This window comes from Bubalus kerabau, chromosome 12 (assembly GCF_029407905.1).
Source record: "Bubalus kerabau isolate K-KA32 ecotype Philippines breed swamp buffalo chromosome 12, PCC_UOA_SB_1v2, whole genome shotgun sequence".
Lineage (NCBI taxonomy): Eukaryota > Metazoa > Chordata > Mammalia > Artiodactyla > Bovidae > Bubalus > Bubalus kerabau.
In genome coordinates, this window is record NC_073635.1 from 16,910,158 (window position 1) to 16,923,703 (window position 13,546).

Here is a 13,546-nt window from a genome sequence, read left to right on the forward strand (position 1 = left end):
AAGCTTGCAGATAAAAGAAGTTTCAAAAAGGAACTTATATCTGAAGAGTGATTGTCAGACTCAGAAGAATTTCAGCAAATTTGAAGCCAGGCAGCCTGGCTTTATATCTTAGCTCTGCCGCCTCCTAGCTCTGTGCTCTTGAGCAAGGGACTTAACCTTTTCAAGTCTGGGTTTCTTCATCAATGATGTGTAGATAATGAAACCCAGGGGATGAAGTATATAAACTTCTCACCACTTAGCAACTGTCAGCTCTGTTTATTCAGAGGCCTTTGATAATTTGCTGTTTCTCTGACTCCCTCCCCAGTTATTACTGCCCATGAGGGTCTTTATGCTTCAGTGGGCACTTTTATTGGACAATCTTAATGATGGCTTTTACAAAGAAACCACTAAATGATTCCCTTGAGCCTGAGGCAGGATCAGCTATTATTTCCTGTGTTTTCTTACTATGTCTGTGGCTTTCTTAGAACAACTTATTTCATGCACAGACTCATTTGAATAACTTTCTGAGACCTGCTCTGCGTGCCAGGTACCGAGCTAGGTAATGGATAATCGTCCCTACCCTCATGGAGTTTCTGACTGAAGAGGGAAGAGGAAATCAAGAAAAAAGTACTCTATTGTGAAGTTTTTGTGTCTATTAGGTTGGCCAAAAAGTTCATTCAGGTTTGTCCTTAAGCTCTTACTGGAATGAAGTTTTTGGCCAACTTGATACATTGTGACAATGATGAAATTATGAGTTTTCACTTGGGCTTCCCAGGTGGCGCTAGTGGTAAAGAACCCACCTGCCAATGCAGGAGACATAAAAGACATGGGTTCAATCCCTGAGTCCGGAAGATCCCCTGGAAGAGGAAATGGCAACCCACTCCAGGATTCTTTCCTGGAGAATCCCATGGACAGAGGAGCCTGGTGGGCTATAGTCCATAAGGTTGCAGAGAGTCAGACATGACTGAAGCAGCTTAGCAGGCAGCACTTCTTTTCTAAAGGAAATACAGAGGATCATGTGGCTATGACTGCGTACAGTAAAGGAATGGGAAGAAGAGGCTATTTGCGTGGCTTCAACAGCTTTGCTCCCTCTCTGGTGTCCTCATAGAGCCACATGCTCCCACGTTCAAAAATACAGATGACTCCAGCTCACTGTTTAGCTTTGTAGTTGTTTCCCAAATGTAGCAACTATGAAATATCCTTGGAGGGTGGGCGAACTAACACCTACCTCCCTGAGAGCAGACAATATCCTTGAAAGCCCAAGTCAGTGTTCACTGAGTACTGTAAGTCATTTGAATCAAGGAACAAGGAATTCCTACTGTGCTGAATACAAGTTTCTCTTTATGATATTCATGAAAGAAAGAACTTAAGAAAGTGAACGGTAACAGGGAACACAAAATGTTTTGGGACTTCCCTGGCCATCCAATGGTTAGGACTCTGCACTTCCACTGCAGGGGGTACAGGTCTGATCCCTAGTCCTCGTCGGGAAAACTAAGATTTCACAAGCCAAACAAACAAACAAAGGTTTTGCAACACTATAGAAGTAAATATTTTCCTAAACAATTGAAAACGAGAGGTACCCATCCAACTCTTGTCTTTGATATCCTCATAATGAAAGCTATTTGTTTATGAAAGTAGGAAATTGAGCGGTCAATTCCGTATGATTCTAGAGAAAAAGAATTTTAGAACTTTGAAGCTAGAAAGAACCTTACAGAACTGGTCCAACTGCCTTCTTCTAAAGACATGGCTATTAAAACAAGGAGCACAGGTTAAGCATGTTCTGCTGATTTTAGCCAACCTTCACATCATTGCATTAAGCAAAAAGTTTCTTATTTCAATTATTTCCTGATTCAGATAGTCCTCCCCTCTAATTAGCTTGAATTAATGGTAGGCTGCAGTCCATGGGGTCGCAAAGAGTCGGACACAACTGAGTGACTTCACTTTCACTTTTCACTTTCATGCATTGGAGAAGGAAATGGCAACCCACTCCAGTGTTCTTGCCTGGAGAATCCCAGGGACAGGGGAATCTGGTGGGCTTCTGTCTCTGGGGTCGCACAGAGTCGGACACGACTGAAGTGACTTAGCAGCAGCAGCAGCAATGGGTTTTTAGGAATATCACCTTTTAAATGAAGAGATGTTGCTAGAGATTAAGCAAACAACCTACCACACCAGTGTTTGGAGGCAAAATTCCTGTTCAGGTCTGTTCCGACACAAGCATTTTTTTCATGTAAAGAACGATTCTTTCTCCACATTCGATCCTAAATAAACAAAACACAGATTACCAGACACCCATGTTTGTGGTTTAGGAAAGACGCCACTTTTAATGACAAAGTGGACAGTGTTGTATTTCTCTCCTTTAACCCCATCTCTTCACCCGGTCACTGTCTTCACAATACTTCTTGCATGGCCGCTGTTCTATTCAGGTCTTAATTGGGTTCACTCAAACTTGAATCAAATGAAATGGTGATATTTGATGAGCTTTGACCTACCAAAAAAAAAATATGTCAGCTGGTTTTTATAGGCTGCTTACTGGCCTTCTTGTTAGGTCTCGTTTCCTTTAATTTTATGCATTGCCATTTTCTATCTTCTGTCGTTCTAAGAAAAGTAAAATAACTTGGTGTTTCAACTCAAAACTATGAGTCATGAGTTTCTTTTTTTTTTTAATTGAAATGTATTTGACATACAACATTGTATAAATTAAAGATGTTCAACATGTTCGTTTGATTTATTTACATATTATGATTACTACTATCGGGATAATTAGCACTTCTAACCTGTCACATTAATTCTCTCTTTTTTGTGGTGGAAACGATTAAGATCAAGTCTTTTAGCAAGTTTGATGATGATAATACAATGTTGTTGAATCATGAGTTTCAGCGCTGTTTTTAGATTGAATCCAACATTCACTTAAAACCTACAGGAAGCAGAGATGTGAAAATGCCTCTAGTTTGGTGGTGTCTGTGATTGTAGCGATTCAACTCCGGTTTCTAAATGTAAAGCAAAAATAGCCCATTGGGTTCTTGGGGTAATCTGGGAATTTAATCTTGTAAACAGTTGCATAGACTTTGTTTGAGTTCTGGGTGGGGATGACATGGCACCCTTCCCCCTATTCCACCAACCCTTCTGCCCAGCCTCCCGGTCTGTTTCCAATCCCAGGCCTGTGAGTCTGGCAGCAACAGTTGCTCTGAGGAAATTGGGTTCTCATACTTCAGGAGTTAGTTGGCAGAGTTAAGATACAAAAGTCGGTTGCAGAGTAATACTATCTAAAGCGTGGCTGAACTCCACTGGGAGTCCAGTGAAGGCATAAATTTATTGTAATAGCAATCTATAAATGTGGCCATTTATTGAACTCCAATTTTATGTTAGATACTATACAAGGTATTTCCCATTTACTTAGTTCAGGGTTTGCTCATTCCTACCTAAAAAACTTTTGTTCACAGTATTCATCTTCCCTGAGATTTTTCATCAATCTCCTTCACCATTCCCATCTCTTCTGCTTAAATTAACCACTACATAAAATAATTCCGGTATAATTCCTTATGTTTCTAATCACAGCAATTATGGCCATTCCCCTGAGTGTTTAAATGTGCTAGTCAAGTATGTTTTTCATGTATGTTTGACTGTTTTTATAATTTAAAATTTTTTTAATTAAAAATTATTATTAGAGTTTAGTTACTTTACAATGCACTCTTTTTCTTTTTTTTACACACAAGAATTAATTTATTTCAACCAACATTCACAAGTCAGAAAATTGAAGTTTTTATATGCCTGCACTTGGACACATACACACCTGTGAATAAACTCAAGCAAGAAGTTTGCAGAAGTGTACAGGCCAGAGTTTTTATGTGCTCCTCATTAAAGTAGAAAGGGCCGTACTTCATATTGCTTGAGTAATTTTACGTGAATCATGATGCTGTTGGATTAAAACGGTTTCCAGTGTAGACAAGACTGACCAAGATACTCCTACATATGTTCATGATTGAGTTAAAGGGTACTAGGATTAAATTTGCATATTGGTTAGCGTGCAATTCTGTTCTGATGCACATTCCATTAGAATGCTGTTCTAATTCTGGCAATTCATGATTTTTATAAATCAAAATACCATCCAAACAACTCCTAGTAAGAATGAACGGATGGGGCACCATGTATCAAGGCGGCTAACATCAAAAAAGAGATAAAACCAGACCTGTGCCACTCTTGCTGGGAAAACACCCCATCACAATGAAGTAGTCTTGCCAAAAAAGCCAAACCTGAATCTTATTAATCTTCCAGAATCCAAACATCAAGTTTCAGAAAATACAGAGGACAAAGGAACGTGTTAAACTACAACATGGCAACACGATGAGTAAATCCAGGCAGGAAACTCTCTTCTTCAGTGAAACAAGTTGCAGGGAAATAGGGAAAAAGAGATATCGGGGGAGAATCTATGGATTAAAATAAAAATAAAGGCTATAAAGCAATCACAACATATCAACCTTATTTGGATCCTGCACCAAAGAAATGAACATTTTTAAAAAGCTGTGGTATGATAGGAAATTTAAATACTGATTAGAAATTTTATGATAGTAAATAATTATTTTTCACTTTAGGTATAATTGTATTGCTATTTTTTAAAACCTCAGTTAGATGCATCCTGAAATATTCATTGATGAAATGATATGGTATCTGAGACTTGCTTCAAAAGGATAGGGGTAAGATAGAAGGGAGTTGGGGATACAGGTGAAAAAAGATTGGCCATGAATTGATTGGCTATGTGATAAGCACATCAGAGTTTACCATACAATTATTTCTACTCATGTATGTTTGAACTTTCCCATAATGAATTAAACAAATTTTTTTTCATGATAAAACCATCATGCTGGGATCCAGGATTCTATGAATAATTCTGTCTGTGTATCCTGTATGCTCTAAAGGAGTATGTTTTGTTTTCTTTGCCTTCACCTACCTTTTTCCATGTGTAGTCATAACCATCCACATTAACCACTGGCATAATATAGAAATCCATGTGCTTCAGAAGATTGGTATGCATCTTTTCTTTCCCATAGTAATAAGTTACCTACGGATTAAACCAAGCATATTTGATAACGTATCTTTTACCTCCTTCTAAACTTAGCCTGTTTCTTTTTTTTAATTGAGATATAATTGACACATAATCCTGGAACAACACAGGTTTGAACTGTGTGGGTCCACTTCTAGACATGTTTTTCAATATTAAGTACTAGAGACCTACACGATCTGCAGTTCATTGAATTCACATATGCAGAACTGTGCACAGATGGAGGGTCTAGTTATAAACACACATAAACTTATGTGAGGATTTTTGAGTGTATGGAGGGTGGGTGCGCCTAACCACTACATTGTTCAAGGGTCAACTATATTAGGTTCAGGTATATTACCTAATGATTCAATATTTGTATATATAGTGAAGGAATCACCACAATAAGTCTAGTTAATATCCATCTAGCTAACATCCACTAAACTTGGTCTATGGCTTGTTTTTTGTTTTTTTTAATTTGACATTTAGATTTGCAGATTTAACTTTCAGGAAGAGTATTAATTCCTTGGAAAGTCTAGACTTAGGGTACTATGCTGACTACTAAGTCGCTCAGTTGTGTCCGACTCTTAGCGACCCCATGGACTGCAGCCTACCAGGCTCCTCTATCCATGGGATTTTCCAGGCAAGAGTACTGGAGTGGGGTGCTATTGCCTTCTCCGACTATGCTGACAAGTGATGGTAAATGTCCTGGACATGGGACAACTGGTCCTCCTATTTAATGGAGTCAGAAGACAGAACTATATGTTTTTTAAAACTTCCTTCAAGAAACAGAAGAATTCTTTATTAATACATAAAGCCCACCACAAAGATTTAAGGAAACAAACCTATATATATTTCTACTCTTTTTATAATAATCTGCATCAGTCACCACTTAAACTAACCTTGTCTCATTCCCAGATATGTCTAGATAATATTTTCTGCATTGTTTTATAAGTCATGAGCTAAATTTTTGCTAGAATTGAGTGTATTTCCCAAGCATTCAGTCATTTGGCTTTAAAGTCAGTGGTAGCTTTTCCTAGGTACTGACTCTGAGTTTCCTATCAGACATCATCTGACACTGCTCTTCTGTGCTTTAGATTCATACCCAGCTAGGGTCTCATATTTTCACATGATCCAAGGACATCCACATTTCAGTGACTAAGAAGTTAACCCCAAAATGACCAAATATAGATGCAGGAGAACCACAAAGACAAATTTCAGGTAGTTAAATGATTTCATCTGGTGACTTAGAGGTAAAGAACCTTCCTGGCTAATGCAGGAGCTGCAGGAGCTGCGGGTTAGATGTCTGAGCTGAGACGATCCCCTGGAGAAGGATATGGCAGCCTACTTCAGTATTCTTGCCTGGGAAATCACATGGACAGAAGAGCCTGGTGGGCTACAGTCCATGGGGTCGCAAAAGAGTCGAACACAACTTAGTGACTAAACAACAACAAAGCTTTGGCATAAATTCTTCATTTGTGGTAACATTGCTACATTTAAATTCGTGGATTAGTTCACAATTTTTTGCTGATTTAAACTTACTCAAAAGACTTTGTTAAGAAACATTTTTCATTATTGATAGAAGAAAAATGTCTTTTTAAAAAATTGAAGTATAGTTGCTGTACAATTTTATATGTTACAGGTGTATAATACAGGTTCACATACACCCACAAAGGAAACCATCAGCAAAACAAGAAGACAACCTACCGAATGTGAGAAAATATTTGCAAATGATGTGATCAATAAGGGGCTAATATCCAAGAAAAATGTCTTCTAAATCTTACCTTTGCTATAGCTAAACGTTACCATTTTTCTTTAAATATTTAAAATACTATATCCTTATCTCCCTAGAACAACCATAATAGTCAAATTTAAATTATTTGCCATAGGTAATCATCTAAAAAGCAAGAGAGTTCCAGAAAAACATCTATTTCTGTTTTATTGACTATGCCAAAGCCTTTTACTGTGTGGATCACAATAAACTGTGGAAAATTCTGAAACAGATGGGAATACCAGACTACCTGACCTGCCTCTTGAGAAAGCTATATGCAGGTCAGGAAGCAACAGTTAGAACGGGACATAGAACAACAGACTGGTTCCAAATAGGGAAAGGAGTATGTCAAGGCTGTATATTGTCACCCTACTTATTTAACTTATATGCAGAGTACATCATGAGAAACGCTGGGCTGGAAGAAGCACAAGCTGGAATCAAGATTGCCGGGAGAAATATCAATAACCTCAGATATGCAGATGACACCACCCTTATGGCAGAAAGTGAAGAGAAACTCAAAAGCCTCTTGATGAAAGTGAAAGAGGAGAGTGAAAAAGTTGGCTTAAAGCTCAACATTCAGAAAAGTAAGATCATGGCATCTGGTCCCATCACTTCATGGGAAATAGATGGGGAAACAGTGGAAACAGTATCAGACTTTATTTTGGGGGGCCCCAAAATCACTGCAGATGGTGACTGCAGCCATAAAATGAAAAGACACTTACTCCTTGGAAGAAAAGTTATAACCAACCTAGATAGCATATTGAAAAGCAGAGACATTACTTTGCCAACAAAGGTCTGTCTAGTCAAGGCTATGGTTTTTCCAGTGGTAATGTAATGGATGTGAGAGTTGGGCTGTGAAGAAAGCTGAGCACCGAAGAATTGATGCTTTTGAACTGTGGTGTTGGAGAAGACTCTTGAGAGTCCCTTGGACAGCAAGGAGATCCAACCAGTCCATTCTGAAGGAGATCAGTCCTGGATGTTCTTTGCAAGGAATGATGCTAAAGCTGAAACTCCAGTGCTTTGGCCACCTCATGCTAAGAGTTGAGTCATTGGAAAAGATTCTGATGCTGGGAGGGATTGGGGGCAGGAGAAAAAGGGGACGACAGAGGATGAGATGGCTGGATGGCATCACCGACTCGATGGATGTGAGTTTGAGTGAACTCTGGGAGATGGTGATGGACGGGGAGGCCTGGCATGCTGTGATTCATCGGGTCGCAAGGAGTCGGAAACAACTGAGTGACTGAACTGAACTGAACTGAACCACTTACTAAATATGGGAGAAAGGAAAGAAAAAGTACAAGTTAATTTTTGGCCCACTATAGGTCAGAAAGAAAAACTTAATGAAAAGGAAGCAATTTTATAGAACGAAAGAAGTAATATTTTAAGTAGTTGAGCAACTAGTGAAATCATTTTTATGCTACAAATCAGTAAATTTATGTTAGAGTCATTTTTTTTTTCAATAATAATGTAGCATTCATTATCAGAAAAAAATTAGGAGATCTTATTTTCTTTAAAATGAGAAAGTATCATTTTTATTTCTACAGTGGTTGCTGAACTTTTAATAGGTATGTCATGGTCAGTTTCTTAGTCTTTTTCATTCTCCTTATTTCCTTCCTACTTTAGCAATGGTTGGATGGAAGTCTTTCAGCAAAAAGTCTCTGAGAGAAGATCAAATATTAGCCCGGAAATTTGTTTAATAAGCAGGGCTCCAAGCAGAAGGGATGAGTTAGAGCTGAAATACAGCATCTACTCTATGTATCAAGCCCTACCCTCGTGTGGGGCTGCAGCTGGAATCCCAGAGGAAGGGGGACCTATTTTTTTTTAACAATTTATTGAGATATTATTCATATACCAGAAAATTCAGCATTTTAAAGTGCACAGTTCAGCGGGTTTTATATTTCACAGAATTAAGCAACCATCACCACTGTCCAATTATACGATATTTTCATCACCACCCCCATCAATGTTGCTGTTGTTCGGTCACCCAGTCGTGTCCGACTCTGTGACCCCATGGACGGCGGCACGCCAGACCTCCCTGTCCCTCACCATCTACCAGAGTCTGCCCAAGTTCATGATCATTACATTGGTGATGCTGTCCAGCCATCTCATCCTCTGATGCCCTCTTCTCCTTCTGCCCTCAATCTTTCCCAGCATTAGGGATTTTTCCAGTGAGTAGTCTGTCCGCATCAGATGACCAAAATACTGGAACTTCAGCTTCAGCATCAGTCCTTCCAGTGAATATTCAGGGTTGATCTCCCTTAAGATTGACTGGTTTGATCTCCTTGCTGTCTGAGGGACTTTCAGGAGTCTTCTCCAGCACCACAGTTCTAAATCATCAATTCTTTGGCATTCTGCCTTCTTTATGGTCCAGCTCTCACAATCCCCATCAATACGAAAAACTCCCTTAGGAGTTACCCCTTTCTCCCTTCTCTTCCCCCAGCCTCTGGCAACCATTAATCAACTTTCTGTCTCTGTGCATTTGCCCATTCTAGACATTTCATGTAAGTGGAATAATAAAATATATGGCCTTTTCTGTCTGACTTCTATCATTTAGCAAAATGTTTTCAAGATTCATCCATGTTATAGCCTGAATCAGTACTTCATTCCTTCTCATTGCTGAATGGTAGTGCATTATAAGGATATACCACATTTTATTTGTCCACTTATAAGCTGATGGACATTTGGATTGTTTCCACTTTTTTTTTTTCAATTTTTTGGCTGCAGCATGCAGCATATGGGATCTTATTTCCCCAACCAGGGATTGAATGGTGCCCACTGCTTTAGAAGCATGGACTCTTAAGCACTGGACTGCCAGGGAAGTCCCTGTTTCCAGTTTGGGACTTATGAATACCATTGCTATGAACATTTGTAAACATATGTGTTCAAGTCTCTTGGCTACATACCTGAGCGGAATTGCTGGGTCAAATGGTAACTCTATGCTCAAACTTTTGAGGAACTGTCAAACTGTTTTCTAACATGGTTGCACCATTTTAGATCCCAACAACAATGGATAAGAGTTCCAGTTTTTCCACACTCTTACCAATATTTGTTATTTTCTATTTAAAAATTTTTGCCATCTTATTGGATAGGAGGGCTTCCCTTGTGGCTCAGCTGGTAAAGAATCCACCTGCAATGCAGGAGGCCTGGGTTCAATCCATGGGTTGGGAAGATCCCCTGGAGAAGGGAACAGCTACCCACTCCAGTATTCTGGCCTGGAGAATTCCATGGACTGTATAGTCCATGAAGTCACAAAGAGTTGGACACGACTGAGCTGACTTTTACTTCACTTCACTTCATTGGGTAGGAAGTGGTATCTCTTTGTGGTTTTGACTCACATTTCCCTAATGACTAATTGAGCATCTTTTCATATGCTTATTGACTATTTGTATATCTTCTCTGAGAATTGTCTTTTCAGATATTTTGCCCATTTAAAAACTAGATTATTTATCTTTGCATTGTTTATTTGTTAAAGTTATTTATATATTTTGGATATGAGTCCCTCATCATTTATAATTTGCAAAGATTTTCTCCCATTCCGTGAGTTGTCTTTTAGCTTTCTGGATAGTGTCCTTTGAAAAGCAGAAAGGTTTTTATGCCATTCTCCCAAATTTTGATAGAGTATCATTTATCTCTTTTTTCTTTGGTTGCTATGTTCTTGGTGTCAGATCTAATAGTTCGTTGCCTAATCCGAAATCACAAAGACTCACTACTTCTAAATTTTCTTCTAAGATTTTTGTAATTGTAGCTTTTAAACTTAGGTGTCTGACCCACTTTTAGTCAATATTTGCATATGATGTGAGATAAGAGTCCAGATTCTTTTTTGTTGTTGTTGTTTGGCATATGGGGAGCTGATTGTTTCAGCAGTGCATGCCCCCTTTTGATTCTGCACAAAGGCACCACCTGGACTGATGGTGAGCCTCTTCAGGTCTCCGATTAAAGAAGATGACAGTCCAGAGCAAGTGGGAATCAGTGACAATCTGTGGAGCAACAACAGAATGAAACCAGGACCTCAGGGGAACGGATGAGGAAAGGGAGAGTAGAGAGAAACTGCAATGAGGAGACTTCTTAACGCCTGTAAGTGGAGATGTGGGCCCCAATGGAAGGATAACCTGAATGGATTAGTCAGGTAACGTTTCAGGATCCTCAGGAGCTGGGGTATTTTTCTGATTGGCCAAGGGAACTTGGTAATGGGGCAACCTGTGTTTCCTTCAGGCATGTGGGGATTAAAGGTAGGGTTACATACAGAGACATAGAAAATAAACTAATGGTTACCAAAGGAGAAGTGGTGGAGGAACAAATTAGCAGTTTGGGATTAACATATACACACTGCTGCTGCTGCTGGTGCTGCTGCTGTCTCTTCAGTCGTGTCCAACTCTGGGTGACCCCATAGATGGCAGCCCACCAGGCTCCGCCATCCCTGGGATTCTCCAGGCAAGAACACTGGAGTGGGTTGCCATTTCCTTCTCCAATGCATGAAAGTGAAAAGTGAAAGCGAAGTCGCTCAGTTGTGTCCGACTCTTAGCGACCCCGTGGACTGCAGCCCACCAGGTTCCTCTGTCCATGGGATTTTCCAGGCAAGAGTACTGGAATGGAGTACCATTGCCTTCTCTGAACACTACTATATATAAAATAGATAACAAAGATCTACTGTATAGCACAGGAAACTATACTCAATATTTTCTAATAATCTATAAGGGAAAATAATCTGAAAAAAAGGTATATAAAACTGATTCACTTTTCTGTGCACCTGAAACTAACACAACATTGTAAATCAACTATGCTTCAATAAGAAAAAGTGGTTGGAGGGGCTTCCCTGGTTGTCCACCAACCAAGACTCTACACTTGTAATGCAGGGGGCCCAGGTTCAATCCCTGGCTAGGAAACTAGATTCCACATGCTGCAACTAAGAGTTGACCTGCCACAACTGAAAAGAAAAAAAAAAAAAAACATCCTGCACACCAAAACTAAAGATTCCAAGTGCAGCAACTAAGACCCAACGTAGCCAAATAAATACATAATCAAAATATTTTTAAATAAATAAAACCCAAATGGTTAAAGTCATACATTTCGCTGAAAAAATCCTACCTAAAATAAATAAAATATAAAACAGGGAGGGATAGTGAACCAGTGAAGTTGCTCAGTCGTGTCCAAATCTTTGCAATCCCATGGACTGAAGCCTACCAGGCTCCTCCATCCATGGAATTTTCCAGGCAAAGGTACTGGAGTGGGTTGCCATTTCCTTCTCCAGGGGATCTTCCCGACCCAGGGATTGAACCCAGGTCTCCCGCATTGTAGGCAGACGTTTTACTGTCTGAGCTACCAGGGCAAAATCAATATTCTTAATTAACTTTGTGAATGATGTTGTTACTTATAAAAATATTTTCATATCTGTCATTTATCCAGTTAGTTATACTTCAAAAGTATGCCATCTAGATATTTAATCATGATCCTGAAGTCATGTAACCTCTCTCTGTAAGCCTTAAAATTCTGACTTGGTGTATTTTAACTGTGTTGAAAGACACAATTTAAAAAAATTACATTTTCAACCAAGTTGAACATGTTCATGAATCTAATTCTTTACTATGAATTTAATCTGTGTATCACGGGGCTCTCCAAGCATATGTTTTCTGATGAGTTTTCACAGTAATCTATAAATATATTTACAGTTATGTTTCTATATCTAGTGAATGAATCACTCAGTGAGGATGATCGCTACAGAAATGTCTGACATACAAAGACAACACATAAATGTTCGTTGATGGAATGATTCACCAGAAAGATAAGTAATATAACTGAAACCACTGTCTTGCAGTTAAAAAAGCAAAAAACAAGAATAAAGATGAGGAGCAAGGGTGGCAGAGGAGAGAGCACAAGAGCGAGTGAGCAATTAGAAGGCAGGAGATAAAGGCTTGACTAATTCCCATCCCGTGACAGATGATCACTCAGCTCTCTTTGCCTGGGGGACACTGAAGCTTTGTCTTTCTTATAATCCTAGACAAGAATAACAATGCCTGCCAACAAGTTAACCCATAACCATTCGACAGAGAATAAATCTGTACATAAAAGCATATAAGACATTTTGAATGGAAGATTCTGAAATAAGCTATCATGCTTATGACCATTAAAAATACAACAAAGAGCTATCCAAGTCCCAGTGTGTGGATGAATAATTTAGACCTTATCCAATGGTAAGAACCTATTTAACCCAATAGTAGGTACTGTTTAAGTCTTCTCTGGACCCCAGAGTTGTATTTCAGTTTAAACCTGCAGCATTAATTTAAATTTCTAATGCAGGAAGTGGATGTTGAGCACTGATTAAATGGGCCAAAAAAATATAGTTATAGGGAACAGAAAAGTGACTTTTACTGTTTTCATTTGTTATATAGATTTACAGTCATTATAATTTTTACTATTATGACATACTCTTTGTCTCATACATGGATTTTTTTTTTTTATTACAAGGCCTTCTTTAGGGACAAAAGTACCTATTACAATATATGGGAAAAAATATAATCTGCTCTGTAATGGGGTACTTTTTTGTTCAATTTCTAAGAGCCGAATATGGCAAAAGATATCTGGATAATTCATAGCAAAAGAAAAAAATTAATTGGGACTCAATTTAGACAATTGCTTCAGCTCTTTCTCTTAGTTAGTAAATGTATTACAACTGCAGGTATGTGTGCTCAGTCGCTCAGTCACGTCCAACTCTTTGCAACCCCTTGGACTGTATCCTTCCAGGCTTCTCTGTCCATGGGATTTTC

General features: G+C 38.9%; 1 protein-coding gene across 3 annotated transcripts in view; it reads right to left on the minus strand.

The window, feature by feature from the left end:
- The window catches only part of CPB2 (carboxypeptidase B2), a 69,288-nt gene that overhangs the window by 15,479 nt on the left and 40,263 nt on the right, over positions 1–13,546 (minus strand). For all 3 annotated transcript variants that reach the window (XM_055542063.1, XM_055542062.1, XM_055542061.1), the window contains exons 7-8: positions 4,925–5,035; positions 2,144–2,237 (exon numbers count right to left, since the gene is read on the minus strand). In XM_055542063.1, coding sequence (XP_055398038.1) covers positions 2,144–2,237; positions 4,925–5,035 — 205 coding nt within the window. The remainder of the gene's footprint in view (positions 1–2,143; positions 2,238–4,924; positions 5,036–13,546) is intronic.